The 22247-nt window shown below is 42.8% G+C and overlaps 2 protein-coding genes across 8 annotated transcripts in view; one reads left to right on the plus strand and one right to left on the minus strand.

Annotated features, from left to right (window-relative positions):
• Btbd10 (BTB domain containing 10) overlaps positions 1-10234 on the plus strand; it is a 60111-nt gene extending 49877 nt beyond the window's left edge. For all 7 annotated transcript variants that reach the window (XM_059268612.1, XM_059268622.1, XM_059268659.1 and 4 more), the window contains 2 exons: positions 2556-2666; positions 9142-10234. In XM_059268612.1, the coding sequence (XP_059124595.1) occupies positions 2556-2666; positions 9142-9452 (422 nt within the window). In that variant the 3' untranslated portion in view covers positions 9453-10234. The remainder of the gene's footprint in view (positions 1-2555; positions 2667-9141) is intronic.
• A 1133-nt stretch (positions 10235-11367) lies between these two features.
• The window catches only part of Bmal1 (basic helix-loop-helix ARNT like 1), a 107575-nt gene continuing 96695 nt past the window's right edge, over positions 11368-22247 (minus strand). The window contains exons 14-20 of the mRNA XM_059268683.1: positions 21667-21773; positions 19550-19700; positions 18652-18740; positions 16984-17092; positions 14554-14647; positions 12879-12981; positions 11368-12061 (exon numbers count right to left, since the gene is read on the minus strand). Of these exons, the coding sequence (XP_059124666.1) occupies positions 11901-12061; positions 12879-12981; positions 14554-14647; positions 16984-17092; positions 18652-18740; positions 19550-19700; positions 21667-21773 (814 nt within the window). The 3' untranslated portion in view covers positions 11368-11900. The remainder of the gene's footprint in view (positions 12062-12878; positions 12982-14553; positions 14648-16983; positions 17093-18651; positions 18741-19549; positions 19701-21666; positions 21774-22247) is intronic.

Below are 22247 nucleotides of genomic sequence, written 5' to 3' on the forward strand. Positions count from 1 at the left end.
CTGTTTTATTGATAAAGTTTCTGTATTGCCTATGGCTGCTTTGGTGCTATCATGGCAGAGTTGAGTAGTTGCAACAGAGATTGCATGGCTCGCAAAGCCCAGAGTATTCACTGTTTGGGCCTGTGGAGAAAAAGTGTGCCCACCCCTGCCTGTGATGCACAGAAACTGATTTGCATTTTGTTGACTGGAGATAACTTTAGGCTCCAATTTTCTCTTAAAAATCATTTGTTTTCCTATTAGTATCCCTTCCAAAAGCTTTATTGAACAAACCATAGTTCTCCGGTTGTTTCTGACCAGACTAGCCCATCTTGAGCAGCATTCGGTTCTTTTTTCACTTCCAGACTTTGGAGTTAGAATGTTTTTGTTAGAGAAAATCTTTTATGTTGTTTTTATGAACCCAATATAAGCATTTTTAAACAGTGTCCTGGGTGAGCTAACAGCTTGTTTTATGGCCTAGCCTGTTAACCTTGTAAGGGTTACACTGTATTGAGTTTAAGTAAAAGCTGTAGGAATACAGGAAATAGGAAAACTCTAAGCTCTGATTTTTCCATTTTATGAACCTTTTTTCAAAAACTAAACAAAGACTCTAAACGATCACTTTGCCGACTTAGATTTCAGAAGCTTTTCTCAGACAACTGTGTGGTAGCACCTTCCAGACGGACAAGTTTTCTCTTACGTGATGGACTTCTGTGAATGTTGTGGTTCTCTTTAAAAATACTTATTAACTCTTTAAGAGTCTCAAACAGTATATTTTGATCACATCCACACCTAGTATTGTGAGTCTTTTGTAAAGATACAGTAGGTTTCTCTGTTGCTGTTTCCTCAGTCTTGGCTTTTTCTGAAAATGACTTTTCTCAATTATGTAGAATAAAAAGTTGAACAAAGCCGGGCGGTGGTGGCGCACGCCTTTAATCCCAGCACTTGGGAGGCAGAGCCAGGCGGATCTCTGTGAGTTCGAGGCCAGCCTGGGCTACCAAGTGAGTCCCAGGAAAGGCGCAATGCTACACAGAGAAACCCTGTCTCGAAAAAAAAAAAAAAAAAAAAAGTTGAACAAAGCAGGAAAACCAAAAAGGTACCAAAACTCAGAATAAACATACTAAATTATTTTCTGTTTTTCATTTTAGCTTTTAGTAGGTTCAATTCTAAGAGTGTAGAGGCAGTTTACAGGACAGAGGTGACACTGTAGTAGTGACAGGATTATAGCCAGACCAGCTTTGCGGTTCATTGTTGACGGTTCATTTCAGTTTCTGTTTTTGGGGTTTTGTTTTTTTTTTTTTAATCTTGAGCATTATAGCTTAAGGAGAACAAACACTTTTTTTTACTTAGTTTGTCTAAATACGATTCATTTTGTTTCAAGCTATTCAATCCTAAAGAAGATGCATTCCAGGAGGATACAGAGATAGCTTTTTTAGCAAGACTGATTTTCTAAGTGTGACACTATCCTTTCTGAATGGTCAAATAAGAAAAGAAAAAGAAAAAGGGAAATCCTAAAATATCAGTAGTCTTGGCCAGGCGGTGGTGATGCATGCCTTTAATCCCAGCAATTGGGAGGCAGAGCCAGGCGGACCTCTGTGAATTCGAGCCCAGCCTGGTCTACAGGGCGAGATCCAGGACAGGTACCAAAGCTACACAGAGAAACCCTGTCTTGAACCCCCCCCACCCCCCCCCAAAAAAAAGTAGTCTCAAAGCTTTAGTGATAAGCACAGATTGATCCCATGGGTAAAATTTGTATACATATTTTCCTTTATTGGCTCTTAAACCAGCATGTTTGGTTTGTGAGTGTGTTTTTCTTTTTTCAACAAAACCTTGCAGTTCACCTTTTAAGGGCGATAACTCCACCTGAGAGAGAGGAGGCGAGGAAGGCCCATCAATCTAACTCCCTGAAGTTCACAGCACATTTGGAAGACTCAACATGTTGTCAGTGGACTGTCTGCCCTTTGCAAAGCCAGTTTGCTCTAAACAGACTAACCTAGGCAGAACATGCTCGAATCTGCCATTTAACATCAGTATTAAATGGGGCTCTTTGCCTGGATGGAAAACAGTTTGTGGGGAGGGGCTTTGCCTTTGGGGAAATTATTAATAGTTGCTCAATCCATGAAATGTAAAATGTGTAGTACTCTTTGACAAGGCATTTTCCCTGCCTCCAGACTAGGCCATGTAGGTATCTTAGTAAAGTTCTTTACTCTGCCTGCTTGATAATAGTGTGTAGTCAGTATCTTTTGGTTGTCTTATTGAAAATTGGGACAGATCCCATTCCAATAAGTGGATGTATGTCTTTGAGAAAGAGATCCTTCCTATGGATTGGGTTACCTGATTGGTTATCAAAGCTTTTCTTGTTTCCACTTCAGTAGACATTTGCTTCTACATTAACTGTACTGAATATTGTCCTTGTACTGAATATTGTCCTGTCATGTTGGCTAGTCTTCCTTTGGCAGTAGTGCATCCATTATTTGGGCTTTTAGGGATGTCAGGTCCCTTTGATGAGCAAGGTAAATTGAAGTTAATTTCTTAAGCACTTTGATGCTAATGTGAAATATTTTTCTTTTTTATTCCAGTTATTTATAGCACAAAATTATATAGATTTTTCAAGTACATTGAAAACAGAGATGTGGCCAAATCAGTTTTGAAGGAGAGGGGTCTTAAGAAGATTAGATTGGGAATAGAAGGTAAGATGTTTTCAATTCATTTTCTTAAAAAAAAAAAAAAAAGGTTTTTGAAAATGGATCTGTTTATGTAGTTTAAATAATTGGGGCGGGGGGAGCCCTCACAAACAGTTACTGGCTGATGATGAGGTAACCATGTAAATGATAGATACAGACATTCTTTTGAGAGGCTACATGAAAGCCATTAGAAATTAGTATGTATTCCTTAAAATCCCCAGTGATACAAAAATGTGATTTTTTTTTCTCTCATTCCACATAAAGAAGTTGGTTTAAGTGCTATAGCCAATGCATAACAATGAATTCTTAAGTAATCTGGCTCCAGAGCCTTTACTCTTTATGTATAATCTACTACAAATATTCAAGAAGGATACCAGGTTGTTTCTTTATGTGGAATAGGGAGCATTAATAAGTACTTTAAATGGCTATTGTAAGATGAGCTAACACAAGAAAACCACTTAGAACAGTACCAGCTAGTAAGCTCTCAGTCTGCTTTTGTGGTGATAATGGTGTCTTAGGGTTACTGTTGCTGTGAAGAGACACTATGACCACAGCAACTTTTTCTTTTTATTAAATTTTTAAAATTTATTTTACATACCAACCACAGTTTTCCTTCCCTCCTTCCATTCCCTTCCCCTCCCCTCCCTCCACCCAATCCACTCCTCAGAAAGGGTAAGGCCTCCCATGGAGTCAACAAAGCATGGCATATCAAGTTGAGGCAGGTCCAAGCCCCCCCTTCTCCCGCATCAAGACTGAGCGAGGCATCCCACCATAGGGAATAGGTTCCAAAAAGCTAGCTCATGCGCCTGGGACAGATCCTGGTCCCACTGCTAGGGGCCCCACAAACAGACCAAGCTACACAACTGTCACCTACATGCAGAAGGCCTAGGTCGGTCTCATGCAGGCTCCTTAGCTGTTGGTCTAGAGTCTGTGAACTCCCACAAGCTTGGGTCAACTGTCTCTCTGGGTTTTCCCTTCATGATCTTGACCCCTCTTGCTTATATAATCTGTCCTCCCTCTCTTCAGCTGGACTCCTGGAGCTCTGCCCAGTGCTTGGCTGTGGATCTCTGCATCTGCTTTCATCAATTAGTAGATGAAGGTTCTATGATGACACTTAGGGTAGTCATCAATCTGATTACAGGAGTTTCCCTGGCATCAGGTTTCTCCCTAACCCCATAATGGCCCCCTCTATCAAGATATCTCTTTCGTTGCTTTCCCTCTCCATTCCTCCTCCAACTCGACCATATCCCCCTCCCCGGGGGGGGGGGCCCTGCCCCCCTGCTTTTACCCAAGAGATCTCATCTCTCATCTATTTCCCTCCCAGGGCAATCCAGGCATCCCTCTTTGGATCCTCCTTGTTACCTAGTTTCTCTAGGGCTGGGCCACAGCAGCTCTTATAAAGGAAAACATTTAATTGAGGGTGGCTTGCTTACAGTTTCAAAGGTTTAGTCCACTATCATCATGGTGGGGAGCATGGCCGAATGCAGGCAGAAATGGTGCTGGAGTTGAGAGTCCTACATCTTGCAGGTAACAGGAAGTCAACTGAGACACTGGGCTGTATCCTGAGCATAGGAAACCTCAAAGCCCACCCCCACAGTGACTCTCTTCCTCCAACAAGGCCATACTCACTCCCAACAAAGCCATACCTCCTAATTGTGCCCACTCCCTATGAGATTATAGGGGCCAGTTACATTCAGACTACCACAGATGGTGAAGATAATTGTATTAGCTAAGGACCTGGTTGAAGTGCTGAAGGATCACAGGAATGGGTTGCTTAAGCATGTGAAGAATGTCCAAAATAGGACTTGTGTGAAGGACAGTAGAATTGAGACACATGACTTTTACCAGTGCTTGTCTTTGTTATTTTGCACTCTTCCCACTAAACATTACCTCATTATAAAAACTAATGGATAATTCTTAATTGAATGACTTAATTGATTCAAGCAGGGGCCTGAATCTAGGACTTGGTGATGTCAGACAATCAGGAACTTCTAAACAGCTGTTACTAAGTAGGTTTCTTCTTAAAGAGCCAGCCAGTATTTAGCAATATTTGTCCAGACACATTACAGGTAATTTATGTAAGTAAATTAATCTTGACTTTGGCGAGACAGAAATTAGGCTCTCCTACATTTATTTCAATAACAGCTAGATTTTGAAGCTTTTTATAACTGATTGGTAGACCCTCAACTTTCCCATCAAGTCTGTAAGTTTTTTCTTCTTGGAAAAGAAAGAAAGAAGCTGGCATGGTAGCACATACCTGCAATCCCAGCACCTGTGAAGGAGGAGGAGGATCAGGAGTTCAAGGCTTCCTTGCCCATTAGCAAGTTTGAGGCGAACCTGAGTTACATGACACCCTGTCTAAACTTCCCCCAAACAAAGAAAAGAGAAGATGCTGGAGAGATGACTTGGTAGTTAAGAGCAGTGGCTGGTCTTCCAGAGGTCTCGAGTTCAATTTCCAGCAACTATGTGGAGGCTCACAACCATCTATAGTGGGATCTGATGCCCTCTTTTGGCATAAAGGTGTACATGCAGATAGAGCGCTCATGTACTTAAATAAATAGTTCCTTAAATGCTGGGCAGTGGTGGCACAAGCCTTTAATCCCAGCACTCGGGAGGCAGAGGCAGGCAGATCACTGAGTTACAGAGTGAGTTCAGGACAGCTAGGGCTACAAAGAGAAACCTTGTCTTGAAAAACAAAATAAAACAAAACACCAAAAAATAGCCTCAATCCTAGATAGGAGTGTCATCCCCATCCCCTATACCTACTCCAGCCTTCCCAATTTCAAGGCTTTCAAAAGAAATCTGAGTTTAGAGTGTTGAATGTGTTGACTTCTTTGGGAGCTAGATTGAGTTGGTGTCTAAGAGACATGGGGAGGATCAAGGAGAACATGAGTATATGAGAAGGGATGATAGGTATAAGGCTAGAAGACTATTTTTTAAATGCTCTTAGTTCCATGATCTCATAGTCACATTCATGTGTAGATATTACTATAGCCAGGCCTGTCCATTGGATGCTACTTAATGATCAACAGATTTTGGAGTTGGTAGCTGATGAGGTTAAATAAAAAATTATCTGTGCTGGGCATAGTGGCACCTCTGATCCCATCAATTATGAAACTGAGGCTAGTTAAAAAAAAAAAATGAACCAACAATAGCCTCAAGAACCTCAAAACTGTCCGGTATAAAGATGGGAGAATATAAATAATTCCTGTCTTAATTAATCTCCACAACACAGTTCTATCAAACATGCATCTTTGGAGGGTGCTTCCTATATTCTGTCAACCTCAAAGGGTTGACTTCTCAAGTCAGTGTGTAGGATCACATGAGTTTGCTACTCCATCTAATAGACATATCATCTGTGGCCTGCCTTCATCTAATGATGCTGTGCCTGAATTTGGTGGAAAACTCTTCTGTCGTAGTACTTAACTAAGATTTTAACAAAGCCTGAAGTTTAAAAGGAAAATCCTGAAGTAGTAGTATTGAAATAGTCTCCATAGATTACAGGAAGTTGAAGACTGAGAAACTACTTAGTTACACAGCTTGCAAACTAACTGCCCTTTGTATTCTGAGCAGGAATGGCAGGACAGTCAGGATTGCACTTGTCACAAAGTGTAGAATTTGTCTTCTGTACAGTTTTATCATACTAAGCTTTAAAAAATAGCCTTAGCTTCTTTTTGTTTAGTAAAGAATATTATTTAGGATTGAGAATGTAGCTTAAGGGAAGGGCACTTTCCTAGCATGTGCACCCTAAGGCCCTGGCTTTAATCCTCAATACTGCATCATCATCATGTATTTAAAGTTCTCCACCAAATTTTAATGCTACTGACCAGTTTCAAGTACCCTCCACTCCAGGTCTCAGTCTGCCAAACACATCTTAGATGTTTCTGCATCTGTAGCTTGTCTTATACCGTTCTCTTTCTGTCTCTATTTCCCTCCACTTTTTGATCATCCATTAAGATCAAACACAAGGAAAGTTACTGGAATGTCACTGTGTATATAACATGTGCTTCTTGAGAGTTTGGAGGTGGGGGTTGTTTTGTTTTTAACTTTATGAACAGAGGTCATCACCCTCAATAGAGCACAGACACCTTCAAAGCAGCTGGCACCTTGAGTTCTTTGATGCAATAGCTGTTAAACATTACTTGTTGAGTAAAGACTTCAGAGACAGATTTTATTTGTAAAGAGGAGAATATTCTCAGTAAGATAGATATCCGAGGGCTAGGGAGATGGCTCAGCAGTTAGGAGCACTGGACAAGTTCCATTCTCAGTTTCCATATCAGGCAGCTTCAACTGCTTGTAACTCAAGCTCCAGGGAATCTGACACCTCTAGCACCCACACACATGGTACACATGTACACTGGCACACACATACACATATTTTTTAAAGAAATAGGAAGAAAAAGATAGCTATCTGGGAAGAGGCTATCACTGTTATGTTCTGGTAGTTCATTCATTATGTGATATATATATATATATATTATTTCACTGCTTGCAGCATGTTATGTACTACACTAGGCTCTGGAGATTGAGGTGCAGATGCTGGCTTTGCCATGTGAGAACTCTGCTTAGGTGGGAGTCAAACATAACACAAAGGTAATTACCATTTAGTGTTGCAGGTGCTGTTATAACATGAGTGCTTTGGAGCATAAGAAGCAAATGATTAACTCTGTATGGACTCAGTGTTTTTACCAAGGGAGGAAAAAAGATTCGAACTGCAGAAGTTCCAGAGGGAATCCAGCTCAAGAACAATTGCGAAAAACAAAAAAGCATGATCAGAGAGAAGTGAAAAATTTGTTGTAATCATTCTCTTTTGAGAACTTTAGTATGAGAGGAAATATAGCATGAAGGTAGTTGAGATTGAGTCTGTTGTAGCCATGTTTTAGAATAAACTGTATATAACAGTTTATACAGCTGAGACATATTTTTCTCCTTGAAGCATAAAAAAGCCATTGGCAGTTTTAAAGCAAGTGTGCATTAGGATTCCATTTGTGTAGAGAGGTGATTCTGTGTGGAAGAAAGATAGGAATACAGTCACATAGGAAGTTGAGACTTTCTGAAGGTGTAGGAGGGATCAAGAGCAAAGGAATCCAAGGAGAACCCGTCTGATCTCCTGAGGCTGTATCTTCCAGTGGCTGGGAACTGAAAGTGTGAGATAAGCCTTCTCTAGACCTTGAGAAGGCCCCTGGCTTTGTTTACCATCTCTAAACCCCTCCAGGCTCCCTCACTCCTGTCCCACACAGCCTGTACACACCATTAAGACAGTACTAAAGATGTCTACTGTCTGAGGCCTTTCTGGTTCTCTTTCTGATACGATTTTATGATACAGACCAAACCCAACCTGCTGCCTTTTTAAAAAAAATAATGTCATTATTTAGAGTCATTTCTTTGTTCTCTGTGGCTCATTTTACTTTATAGTGGCAGAGTTGGGTAGGTTCAGTAGAAACCATATAGCTCACAAGATTGAACTAGGTACTGCACCCTGTTACAGAAAAAGTTTGCTTATCTCCAGTTCAGTTCTTACTGATAGAGGGAAGGGAAGAGACTTGTGTACAGTATTTTCCAAGGACTTTGTGTCTTTGGAGAAATCTCTTTACTGATAAACAATTGAAAGTTTTCTGAAACTTTGGGTTGTTTTTACTAGTTATTTTTAGTGACTATGATTCAAAAAGAGACCTTATAATTAAGGAAAGCTCTTTACAGATACAAGTTTAATTCACTGTTGAGACAGTCATAATAAAGTGATGTAGGAGATTAAAATATTGCCCTTGCCCTTGCTGAGCTAGTTGCAGAATCTCTTTAAGAACCTGCTAGAAAGCTGAACATTCCTTGTTATTTAACCAAAAAAAAAAAAAAAATGAGCTGGGCGGCAGTGGTGCAGGCCTTTAATCCCAACACTCGGGAGGCAGAGGCAGGAGGATCTCTGTGAGTTCGAGGCCAGCCTGGTCTACAGAGCGAGATCCAGGAGAGGCACCAAAACTACACAGAGAAATCTTGTCTCAAAACCAATTAAAAAAAAAAAAGAAAGAAAGAAAAGAAAATTCTAAAGCAATATAAAAATGAGACTGAAGCTTAAGGAAACTAGAGGGCTAAAGGAGCCAGAAATTACAGGCCTTTAAGGTCGGTCATCCTGTGAGGAGAGCGAGTGTTACAGGTACACAGGTAGAGCCCAGATCTACTGCAGATGACATACCAGGGTATGGAGGCCCAGCCCTCCGTAGACCCATTTAAGACTGCTCTATTATGGTGGTTGAATTGTTGAGTAACTGAAAAAAATGGTGGAATGTTTTGTGAATTCTCTCTCTAGGGTTTTAGTTTCCATCCATTAAATTGATGACTGGGTGGATGAATATTTGTTTCCTTTCTTGATTTTAATTCCCATTTGTTCAGGATCTGCACAAGAAAAGCTCTCAACAGCTAACTTGGATGACAAGTTTTGTGCATGTGTGTCCTTTTTTTTAAAAAATGCCTTTCTTTCCTCTAGGCTATCCTACCTACAAAGAAAAAGTAAAGAAAAGGCCAGGAGGCCGCCCAGAAGTCATTTACAACTATGTCCAAAGACCCTTTATACGAATGTCCTGGGAGAAGGAGGAAGGAAAGAGTCGGCATGTAGACTTTCAGTGTGTAAAGAGTAAATCTATCACCAACCTGGCAGCAGCTGCCGCAGACATTCCCCAGGACCAGCTGGTAGTCATGCACCCTACTCCACAGGTGGATGAGCTGGATAGCCTCCCCAGCCACCCCGCCTCGGCCAGTAATGACCTCGATCCTGATGCACAGAATCCAATGCTGTGATGCTGATGTTCCTGAAACCATAGCATGCTACTCTTCAGTGACGTTGTGCTCCTCATTCTGCACTGCGAGGCCACTTTTCTTCATTGTGAGATGCACATGTTTAGGATACTGCAGTGTAGGCTTTTTTAAAGACCAAAGGTAGCTGAATGGTTTTTTTAATGAGTACAACTTTAGCATCCTGGTTCCAGTTCTATAAATGTATTTGTTTACCAGTAGGTTTGTGAAATTGGTTCTTTGTACAGGGACAGTCCTTTTTCACACATCTAGATCTTCTCAGAAGTGGTGGGAATTGGCAACTGAGGCACTTTTGATGTAGATTGATACTCATCGTGCCCCAGGTAAAATGCAGAATATTAAGAGTTGCACTTTAGAGATGGTGGTTAAATGGAGCTGTTGAAGCCATTTTAGAGTTGTGATGCACAGTATAACATAAGTGCTTCTGTCAGAGTATTCCTCAGTACAGTATGTGTAGTTGGCCCACAAGAAGCAAAAACATATTTATCTTGAGTTTATTTGAATGATTACGATGAGATTTGATGCTCATAATGTTGGTTCACTCATCTCCAGAGCCCTGTAACCCTTTCAGAGTGAGTCATATGCAGGGAGGGTGAACGTCAAGAGAGGATTTGCTGTCCAGTCTGCCTTACCCTTAATCTGTTCAGATATTTATTTACTAATGCTTTTTTTCTTAAGAGTCATGGGATAGGAAAATGTTTGCTCTTCATTTACTAAAATAATTGTAAACTCAAGTTTTTCATCAAAATAAAATTCCATTGTTTTAATGTTTCTGACCAACTTTATAAATACCTTGGCTAGATTCTGTGTCATGTATGTGTAAGTATAACTAGAAATCAAATAGTAGCCCAAAGAGCTCTTTGGTATATTTATAAGAGGCACTTAAATTTCCTGTAAATTCAGAAAAGTCACTATAAACCCAAAGCAGTTGATCAGGATTTTCTGGATATGAAAATGGAATGACTCTGGTGTTTAGTAACCCTAAGTTTCATGGCTAGTTTCTGTCTGATTCTTTTTTAATTCAGTGTTTTTTCCATTAACCTGTGCTGCTCTGTTCAGCAAATTATTTAAATATTTGATGGTCTACAACAAAGAATTATTAGTGTTTTTAGTGCTTTAGGTCTTAGGTCACTTAACTATTTGTAGCCGTATGTTGCACAAGACTGTTCTCTAAGCCACATAACTGCCATCTTGAAGTATTTGGCTGTGCCTGCTTGCTAGGCAAGTTGACTGTTTACATCTACTCAGGGAGGTATGGGAAGAATCATGAGACCCTCACCTGGGTAGCCAACTCTTCTACCTCCTGTTATTTACAACCCTACCCTAGCTGCATGTGGCCTCAGGGAGGGACTAAGAGTATATAAGCTTGGGAAGACTGGGAAAGGGGTCATGGCTCCATTTGGATGCCTATGGGAAAGCCATAATGCCCTTCTGGGTAAAGGTTTTCTAGTCTGGCCTCTGGGGGTAGGAGTATCCCTCTAGGGAACCCCTCTATAAGGAAGCCTAGTAAAGCCATTGGTTTCTAAAGTGAACTTTGGTTTGGTGGAATTATGCCTTGGTTTACAGTGGGACCATAGAAGGGAGGGTAGGTGTTACTTATGTCTCCCTGTGGGAAGGATTTTAGCAGTACCATACAACTGCAGGTCTTAGAGAAGCCAGTTTGTAATCTTGAACTTGAATTCAAAGGATTTAAAATTAGAGTTAACATCTTTGTTTTCATATAAATTGAGATGGCTATAATTTGGGAATGAACTATTTTTGTAATATGTCTAAGATAGTAGCACAGGAGAAATTATGTATTAGTATGAGATCAAGGCACTGCAAACCTCACAGCAGGGATATGTTTAAGCCACTGTTGAAATGGATGAACCAGCCCTGCAGCAAGTGAAGATTTTCTCCCTAATTATTCAAAATGGGAACAATACTTATAGAACAAGGGAAACATTTATTAAAAATATTTAACTGTCTAATACATTATACTTTAACCCATATTTATAGTAAAGGATTCTTACAAGGAAGAATAAACAGCTTTATGATACAATTAGTATAAGAAATATCCACATGGGGGACTTCTTTGTAGTGTAAAAACACCATACATCTGAAATGACCATTTTGCATATAAAAGCTACCAATGATGCTTCTGTGCACAATGATTAAAAAATTCAACACAAACAAAATTCAAAATATACAATTAATGCAAGCTATCCACAGCTAGCCCAAACTCAATGATGAGAAAACACTGGAGCAGGCTTAGTTCCACTTTGTCTGAAGTTACACATGGTAGATTGACTTGTATCAATGGCTCTGAGATGGCTTTTATGGAGTCAGTACATAAAAGCTGTTCTCTCCCCATCCAGTAAGCTTCACAGACTGTAAAACTTCACCAGTAATGCACTTTGATACTGTAGCTGTTGCCAAAGCAAAATGTAGTGTCTACAGCGGCCATGGCAAGTCGCTAAAGTCAACAGGACCACCCAGGCCTGCATCTGCTTCCAAGAGGCTCATGATTACAGCCATCGCTGCCTCATCGTTACTTGGACTACTTGATCCTTGGTCGTTGTCTATCATATCAATGCCTATGTGGGGGTTCTCACCTGTGGAAGGAAGAAAGGCTGGTCAGTAAGAAATACCAAAGCACACTTACATTTGGAAAGCAACTTCTCAACACACTAATTAGAAAATGATATTTAACAAGGGGGAGGGGTTATTTGGAGGGCTCCACTGCTATAACTTTGTATTGTTACTGCTTTTCAGAAAGAACATCTAAAAATTAGGGGCAAAGTCCTTAAAATTCAATAAATGTTAATATTAGAGTTGAGTCCATTTTGGTATTTTGATAACCATTAGTCAGTGATTGGTTGTAAAAATGGCAACTGGGAAAGGAGAAGGTAGGAAAACAGATTGTTGAGAAAAAGCTGGTGGACTGAGAGAAACAAACTCATCATCTGGTGGGTTTTTTTTTTTTTTTTTTTTTTTTTTTGGTTTTTCGAGATAGGGTTTCTCTGTGTAGTTTTGCGCCTTTCCTGGAACTCGCTTTGGAGACCAGGCTGGCCTTGAACTCACAGAGATCCGCCTGCCTCTGCCTCCCAAGTGCTGGGACTAAAGGCGTGCGCCACCACCGCCCAGCCATCTGGTGACTTTTAATACCCTCTGAAGCTGCATGGGCTCTCCCTCTGAGAAATGTGGGAGAGAACCTGTGTCTGTGTTGCTGTGGAGGCATTTAGATCGCAGAAGTAGTTAAACATTTCAACATCTACATTGTTCTTACCAACTATTTCAGAACCAGTGTGTTTTATGTAGCCAGTTCTTAAAACTCTTTGTGCTGAGTGTTTTGCAAGCTCATTGTCACTCATGGAAGATAATAATAATAATAATAATAATAATAATAATAATAATAATAATACCACTTACCAAGAATAGAAGAACTATCAGAATATGGATAACCTGGGGTCTCCTGAGCCTGCCCTGGTAGTAGGCCAGTGGAAGGAATGTCTGGAGTCCCTCCATTTAGAATCTGCAAATAAAAGGGGGAAATGTAAAGTTTCCAACTCGGATAGAAATTTCATTTCCTATCATGCAGTGCGACCAAGAAAATGAAGGATGTTGGGGGTGGGGTGCTTAAAATGGGTTTAATCTCCTAATTTTTCTCCATTACCAAACAAGGACCTGTTAGAGAACAGTCATGATAACAGGGAACGGCCTCTACTCTAAACTATTTCCTCTACATAGGATTCAGTACATGCAGATAACAAAAGCTGGGTAAATCAACTCCCTAGGATCATGCTGCCCTTGTATTTACTTAAAGGCTTAAACATCAGTGAGCCCAGGTTGCCCTGTAAGAGAGTGAGTGGCACATGGCAACATACACTGTTGAAGAAGTAACTGAGGTCAGCAACAATTTGTGAAGAGAAACGACTTTAGGGAGTAACACCTGAACAATGAAACACTAATGTTTGATCATCAAGTATGCCGTAGGCACTAAATTAAGTAACCTCTAGTTTTTGTCTTTAAGATTCGATAATAATTGCTATCACACCTCCATAATAGAAATCTGTCTTAAAATTTCCCTACGGTCCAAGCTCCCTGCCCTTGGCTAAGCATCAGAAACCTTGGAGAGGTATTTAGACTGAGTAAGGAACCAGTGGCCACTGGGTTTCAGAAACAGGGGTGTCAGGCCTTGCCAGCAGATGGCGCTGCAATTTGTTTGTTCCTAGTTCAGTTTTGCAGTGTGGGGATCCCTGTACATTCTTAAAAGTGACTGTGTGCCTCCCCCAAGAAATCTTTTAAGTAGGCTATATTTATATAATAATATATATTATATAATTAAAAAGCATTATATAAATAATATATATTTATATGATTTTTGAAATATAAACCCTTTATTATTAACATGAATTAAAGCATTTTAGTGGAAAAAAATCACAAGTTACCAAAACATTTTAATGAAAAACCACAAATTACAGAAACAATTTTTTAAAATTGTGTTACTGTTTTCTATCTTTCGAACATCATGCCTGGCTAATCTCAGGTGCTAGTCATAGGTTTTTAACTTAACAATCAGTATAATTTACATAGGTTTGCAAACTCTCTGATAAAGATGAAAGCCAGTGTTTCTAGTGGCATCTTCTAGACAGCTCTTCATGAAGTACCTGTGGCCGGTGCTATCACATCATAGGGACACATTTGGTGACAGATCCCCAAGTGTTTAGCTAGAAAGCCTGGCTTGACTTGAAGTCTGGCTGATGCTGTTTGCTTTTACTAATGGTTTCGGTTCACTTGAAGTTCCTGGCAGTAAGGTTCTATGTGGTCCTTCCTAATCTTTCCCTCACAGGAATTCTTGAATTGTGCCCTCAAAGGGACTGACAGTTCCTCTTTCTTCATAATGTTCTTCCTGCCCTCCTGCATTCACATGGAATACATCCTCTTGAGCAAGCCAGCAAGCCTCCCTAAGTGCCAGTGTGTTTTGTAGTCAGCCACACATAGATGTGTTTATTTCGAGGAGGAAAGAATGTCTCAACTTATCTCAGAAGTCACTGTGTTTCAGAACTTGGGGAGAAGCTCTCTTAGTCTAAGCCATCGTGCTTACCTTCTTGCCTCCTGGAGAGGAGGCATCAGGGGGAGGCGTACTTGTGATGTTCAGTGGGCTGGAGCCACAGCTGGAAGGTGATGACCCTCTTATCCTGTTAGAGAAGAGGTGATTACAAGGCCTTTCAGGGTGGTGGGGTTAGGGAGACGCTAAGGAGTGAGGGTAGGGAGAGTAAGGAGCTAGGTTAGGGACTGGCACATGTTCTGTAAGGGTCAGATAACTCTTGGTTCTATAGGCCATCTGGTCTCTGTCACAGTAGTCCACATGCAATACATAATGAATACAGCTGTGTTCCAATAAAGCCTTATTTCCAGAGTCCAGTGGTCAGCTGGATTGCTCTGCATGCATCTAATCTTGAGTGCAGACCCCAAAAGCAATAGCTGTGCAAGCCTTTAGATTAGGGTTTGGATTCAGGTTGATGAGCCAGCTTTATTTCTTCATAGAATACAGATGAGGTGGAGTCCTCAGGAGTTTAGCCACCCTCTTGGTTACCATGAGTTGGAGGTAGAACAAGAGATAGGTCCTCTTGCCCACAAACCTTTACTGATGAGTGCCCCTAGGAAATAGAAGGCAGCAGTGCAGCTCAGCCACACCTAAACAGGACACTAGTAGGTAAACAGGAGCAACCTTCTTGGGAAGCAAGGGATGAAAGACCGATCTGGGACTTTTCTGGACTTCCCACTAGGGTAGACTTGTTAGGAGAATCAGAACTGTGGAAGCGCGTACACCTGGGAGGCTGGCAACCCTAGGGAGGGAAGCTGTGGCTTGCACTAGGGGTTCCTGTGCTAGTTGTGCTTACATGAATCCTTGCTTCTACCTCTTGTGTTTTAGGGTCATGTCCAAGCTGGGGCCAGAGTCTGGGGATTATGGAGGCAGCTGTGTGACCACCAGGCTTTCTGTTCCTCCATGATGAACACAGCCTATTAGAGCCACACTGGGAAAGTCTCTGTGCCTGAGAAATGGCTCTTGGCCTGCACTGACTACTTGTCTTTATTTGTGAGGAAACAAGTTCTCTGTCTCCTGGATTAGAAGCTCCTCAAATTCAAGATACAACCCTATTATGTACAATACCGGAACATACAGATGACCAGAACCTTGTCTCTCCCAACACTGTCTACTTAGGCTGAAGGGCTGTGAAGCCACCCTTTCCCCAGGCTCTATCCATCCTCCAACTGCCTTCTCACCATTCTTTATTTTACCTTCAGCACCTGGTCCTAGACTGCTGACTTCTCTGTAGGACAGGCCTCATTCCTGGGTTAGCAAGCATGCCCGCCTTCGTCTCTCCCTGTTCTAGTGAGCTTCCACAACGTATAACATAGCACTTCCTTGCTTGCCTCAATCCCTGAAGTTCCCACTTATCCTATTATCATAAAGAAAATAGACCTCTCATGGATTTTAGGATTGTTCTGGTGAAGGGCTCTGATACTGTGTTCTGATGGTCTTGTATAGAGCCCAGGGTATATGGTGGCTGGTCTGAGCTGATCATACTGTGTCCTGTCTCCTCATTTCTCTCCAGAGGTGGAGGCAAGCAGCTCAACCCACCACTCTACAGATTGGAGTAGAACCTACCTGCGCGGGGACAAGAGTCCCTCTGGCTGAGCAGAGAACAGTCTAAGTCAGTGGCTGCAGAAAATATTGGTCTTTCTGGGCCCCCCACCCCTTTCCTTACAATTATGTTCCATTACGTTTATATTTTTAAATATCTGGCTACCACCTTCTTGGTTCTCGATTTATAAATAACTGTTTCCTTCTCAGTGGCTATGTTTAAAGACAGACTGAGCTCACAGTTTCTGAGTGTCTATTGTATATCAGGCTGTTCATTCCTTCACAATCCTAATACAGTCCTTAGGAGAGACATACTACCTCTCTTCTGTGGCTTAAGTTAGCATACCAAAGATTAGATGGCTCCCCTAAACAGAGCCAGGCGGATGCAGGACCAGGATTGAATCCTAGGCAGCTGCTGCCAAGCTCTGCTTCCATATGGAAAGGATGCTTCCACACCCTAGAAAATTGCCTCTGTTGCCAGCTGATCCGCTTGGCCTCTATTACTGACTCTAGGTAGCTTGAAGAAGTATTCTTGTTAAGGCCCAAATCACTAGCTACTCAGAGCTTACTTCAGACCGGTGATGTTCCAGGGCATCCATCCTCACTAGGAAGCTACCTGGCATACATTCAAAGTGTCATGAACTGGGCTTCCCCAAGAGTGTCTTAAGCTCTGGACTGTTTGGTCTTTTTTATTTAAGGCACATTTTTTTTTTTTTTTAATTTGGACTCGGGAACAGAGGAACAGAAAAGTCCTGTGTGGTATAAGCAGCATTCTACCCAACTGTGATGACCCAAAGTGTCTCCACACACTATGAAGCACCTAGGAGGGTGAGTGTGAAGTGCTGAGCACCACTGGTTGGAGAGGCAGCCAAAGGGATTACTTGCCTGTGGATTTCCATGATTTCTTCTGCAATCATTCGACCTATTTTTCCTGCCCCAGCTCTGGTTCCCCCTGGAATGCCTGGAACAGTGGGATGAGTCCTCTTTGGGCCACCTACAACAAAGGGATCTGACAGTAGGAAAGAGGAAACCAGAGCAAGAAATGCTATCATGTGTTCAATGAAAACCTCCTGATCCACTTGAAGTGGAACATCGAGGTTCTACCTTGTCAGGAAAAACAGTTGAAGAGGGGAAGGCTCAAGAGTCTATTCAGCATCAGAGGCCAAAGTTTTGACATGAACCAGCTAATTTCCTTCATGTGCCAGGACTAGAGACAAGACATCAAAGGGTGATGAGTTGACAGGGAATCGGGCAACACCCAACTCATGCAAGCAGGTGCAGCTTTTTGGAGGAGGGTCACTGAGCTGAGTCTTCTTGAGTATATATGAGCTTGATAGGTGTTCACGAGAGGAAAGCAGCCCAGACCTAGAACCAATGTGCAAGAGCACTGGGGCAGGACAGAGCTTGGAAGTCTACCGCAGGGTGTTCATGGAGGATGACTAGGTTGTAAGTTTGGAACTGGTGTAAACACAGCAATCAGATCATGTTGTACTGGCGACATCAAAAAGGATCCACAAGAGGTAAAGACCAAGGGACTTAGCACAGAAAATGCACTGGGTGCAATGTGGATTACTAAAAGTCTATCACACCGAGCACAAGCTGCAGTTATGTGTCACTTAATGAAAGGGATATAGCCCAAGAAATGTAGCCTTAGCTGAGTTTGTCATGTAAGACTCCATCAAACCTACACAAGATAGTCTACAGGGTGTCAACTACAGGCTACAGGGTGTGGCCTGTTGCTCCTAGGCTACCAACCTATGTTACTGTGCTATAGGTGACCACAGAGATGACACCTGTAGCTCTAAACAAGTTTGAGGGTAATGATTATGACATCAGTTGGTAAAATGATATTTGTCACTTATGTGGTCTGACGATAACCAGAATGCTGCTATGCTGTGTGTTATGTAGAATGCAGTATGGGGTTGAGAGAGTGAGATTAAAGTTAAGACACAGTGCAGAAGCAGTGGATGAGTTTAAGAGATAAAAGGACAGAATAATGCATTTGGACTGCACAGAGGAATGACAGTAACCAATCTTTATGGAAGTGCAGAAGATGAACTTGGGATATTCTTCATTTCAGTGCCTCTGTGGTTCTGTCTGGGGCAGCAGGGGGTGGGTGTGGGAGTCATGAGTGGAAGAAGCAGGCTGAAGACATGCAAGCAGAGGTGGTCCAGGACAAGTACACTAGAACCAATGCTGAGCCACAGGGAAGGTGCCCACCGGATATGGCAGGTGCTCAGTTCCAACAGATCCCTTTCTCCCAAGCCAAAGAGCCAGTATATCACCAAAGATCAAATCATAACCCATGGGCAACAAGGAGGAGGTGAGCACAGAAAAACAAGGAGTCTAGGTGGCCGCAGGAAGAGCCACACACATTCACAACATCTCAGTAAGATGACGGTAGCCCCTCTTCCCACTGGGACTCAGCACATCAAGCCAAGGTCTGCTTCACAGAACATGACAACAGGATACCCTGAATACTTGAAGGGAGGATAGCTGGTCATAAGCAGCTTCTCGTAAGCAAGCCCCAATACCCAAGCAGGACATAATTACCTTCTCCAGAGGGCAGCATGCTGTCCATGCTGTGGGGGGACGCTGTAAGCTGCGGGAAAGCTGGGTCCCCGCTTTCCAGGACGTTGGCTCTGTGAACATCCCAGCAATAAGGAAACATGAGTCAGGCTTGCTCAGAATCGTGCACCTTTCACCTTGGCCAAGGAGTCCGGTGTCCACTCGGGACCTGGACAGGCCAGAAAATGAAGTGTCTGTCTGAGTGGCTGAACAGGTCTACTCACTGTTCTGTAAACATGATGGACAGCATCCTGGCCTTTGGCCTCACTGCACACCTGGGCCTCCCTAATTTCTATGCAACACGGTTTAGTAGAAGTGCCTGCAGTAGCCCCCTCCCACTGCTACAGCAGTTTTTCTCCTACCTGCTGACAGCTCACCCAGCTCCAGGCCCTTGTGTGCCGCTAACCACAGGTGGGTGAAGGAGGTATGGAGAAGAATCTTGTGAAAGAAGGCTCTTCCCTCTCCTTGCTGGCTTAGCAGGCAGCAAAAGCCTTTGAGAGAGTATTCTATCTGCCAAGGCTTGGGCCACTAGCCTGCTTGCCATGGAGACCCACCCATCCTCACCCAAGGTCAGAAAGAGCTAGTACCTATGTTGTAAGCCTTTCACCAATGGGTGACACCTTCCTCCACCAGCATAAGTGGATGCCCATGTGTGGAGTTAGGTTTAGGGTTAGGCTGTTGCCTGGAGCAAGTCTCACCATTGGGGCTCACATGGGAGGAGGGCCAATGCCTGTCCTTGGTTAACAACTCCTCCTGGCTTCCTCTTAACACAAGACACTAGTAAGGTGACATTAAAATGTGGATGCTGGCTACTGCCTGTACCCTTTGTCCCAGTACCCTTGTACCCTTTGAAGCAAGGGTATATCTCACAGAAGATACTCACAAAACAACAGTGTTGGTTGAGACAATGTATTCTACTTCCTTGGTCCACGGGTTCATGAAACTGAACCATCGACTTCGTAGTGTGATAAAGGAACCATCTTTGATCTTAAACTTATAGCAATTAGTTGTGATCTTTTCTCTTGTCTGTAAAACTGAAAATGCAGAGAAGCCATGATTATTGTCATTTCCTCAAACCAGTGAGTATATTAAACAGATCACCTGATCCCAGATGCTCAGCCCCCATGCCATCACCCTCAGAAAGCCAAGTGGGCACGTGGTCAGTGCTCAGACAGGCAGCTTCCAAGGATCTAACTCATAGCCTTTCAGTCAACGTGCCACCCCTTTCCAGAGTCTATGAAAATGAAGGCTTTCAGGAATGTTGGAGTTAGGTCTGAATAAACTCCAGCCATGTTCCTCCCCTGTCACAAAGCCTAAGAGCAGTAGTCCCTGGCCAGGAAATCTGAGTCAACAGAGGCCACTGAGCTGTTCAGATCTCATCCTTTGAGAAACAGACATCATGAGCACCTTTCATGCCCAAGCATTAGAAACAAAAGAGGCAGAATATGAATCATGCCCTCTGGAAAGAAGTGACCAAGGCCACTGAACACTCCAGCCAAGAGCAGGAAAGAAAGGCCAAGGGGTGACAGGGTCAGTCTAGCAGGTAGGCATAGGGAGAGGGTCACAGACAGAACCAATCTGGGAAGTGGAATCAAGGAACTGGGCCAGGGCCAGGAGATGAAGGTGGGAAGTCTGGGTTCTGGTGCCTGTTGAAAGTGGTTGTATGTTGAGTCTAAACACTGGAACATTAAAAGGGATATGATATTATCAGGTCCTATCTATTTAACAATAAATGAGATAACTACAGGTGATGGACCCAGGGTGAGAGGAAGTAAGAGACCCACAAGCACAAGTGCTTGAACCAGAGTCAAGGCAGTGGGGGTGCTGAAAATAGGGAACTTCATAAAGGGATGTCTGAGGCAACTAAACAAGCTCTCGTAGAAACAGTGAAGGGAGGGGCTGCATGTGTAGCCATATCATCTGTGATCATCAGCTCTGTCACCCTGATACAGCCTAGATCACTTGGTAAGAGAGTTTCGATGAGGGGTACAGTGAGCTGGCCTGGGGCACATTTGTAAGGGATTGTGTTAATAAAGTTAACTTATATGGAAGACACAGTGTAGTGGGTGGTTGTCTGTGCCATACCCTGAAGCACTGTCCCTAGTGAGGCAGCAGTAGCTGCTAGGTACCCGCCCCCTTTGGCGTGTCCCAGACAGGAACCCTTAAGACCTGGGATGCACATACACGCGCCCCTCTTCTCTTTGCTACCTCGTGGTCTTGGATGCTGGTGCTGCGGATCAAGGCAAAACTCTCCTGAGAACCTCATTGGACCGTGTCCCACCCCTCCAGGATTCCAAGACCAACTCCTTTATTCTTATTGTGAGTTAACCCCCGAATAAATTCCTTTGACCATCAAATAGACTCCATGGAATTATCCCATTAACACAGCCCACTATGGGCAGCACCATTCCCTTTGTGGGGCCCTGAACTATGTAAGAGCAAAGACACTGAGATGAGCACCCCAAGCAGGTGAGCAAGCACGTGTTCACTTTCTACTCTAGACTATAGGTGTCATGTGACTAGCTGTCTTAAGCTCCTGCCACTGTGACTTCCCGTAGCAATGGACTGTACCCTGTATTGTGAGCTGAAATAAACTTTCTCTCCCATCTAAGTTGCTTTTTATCTGGGTATTTTGTCACAGCAATAGAAATAAAACTGACACCATGAGTCAAGGAAAATACAGGAGGCAATGTAGCCTGGTATGGAAAGAAAATCAGATCAGTGCAGGACATATGAAATCTGTACAGGCTCAGAGTGAACCCTCACCAAGAGATGTCTCTACAAACAGTCATGGCCTTGTGCAGTGAGTAGGGGCCGAGCACTGGAGGGGACAAATGGTTCAGGAGCCAACAGTCTTTTCCCCTCTCACATGCTGTGGCCTGAAGAGTCTTGGGCTAGCTGACTCCCACATAGTAGGGGCAATTTTCTCTGGAAGGCCAACTGGGGTGAAGAAGCAGGGTACACTTTAGAATATCACATTCCTCCTATGACCCAGCTTACCTTGCCTGTGACATTCTGCAAGATGTCCTATGTCATCTTGATGAAAATACTCATAACACGACGTGCCTAGAAGTTCCTGTGGTAGATATGCCAAAATAGCCGTTGCCCTAAGAGAGAACAAGAGCTTTTAAATAAGACAAGGCCGCTCCTAAGATGAACAGCCCACTTCTCCCCATCACAGCCTCCAGGAGAGCAAGATGAAAGCTGGAGGCAAGAAAGCTAGATGCTTCTCAGTGGATTAGATATGTGGGTGCCCACCCACCCAGCCTTCCGATTTGAATCAGGGTTATAAAAACAGAGCAAAACAAAGCAAAAATGACTTCAGGGGCTTTTATCAGAAATCAAATTTCGGGAGGTCTTTAAATGACAAGATGACTATATTAATGGTGTAAAAATAAGATAGAAATCTAAATTCCAGGGCAGGGCTGCTCCTTTTTCACTGCTTGCTTGTACCAGGCCAGCTAAAGCCCAGACTCCTGCAGCTGAGACCATGAAAGCCTTAAACAGTAGATGCCTACTCTTCTGGCATCTAGTGGCTGTCTCTACGAGCTAGTTATTAGCCTGTGAATATTCCCAAGAGA

The sequence above is a fragment of the Peromyscus eremicus genome, chromosome 1, assembly GCF_949786415.1.
Source record: "Peromyscus eremicus chromosome 1, PerEre_H2_v1, whole genome shotgun sequence".
NCBI classification, from domain to species: Eukaryota; Metazoa; Chordata; class Mammalia; order Rodentia; family Cricetidae; genus Peromyscus; species Peromyscus eremicus.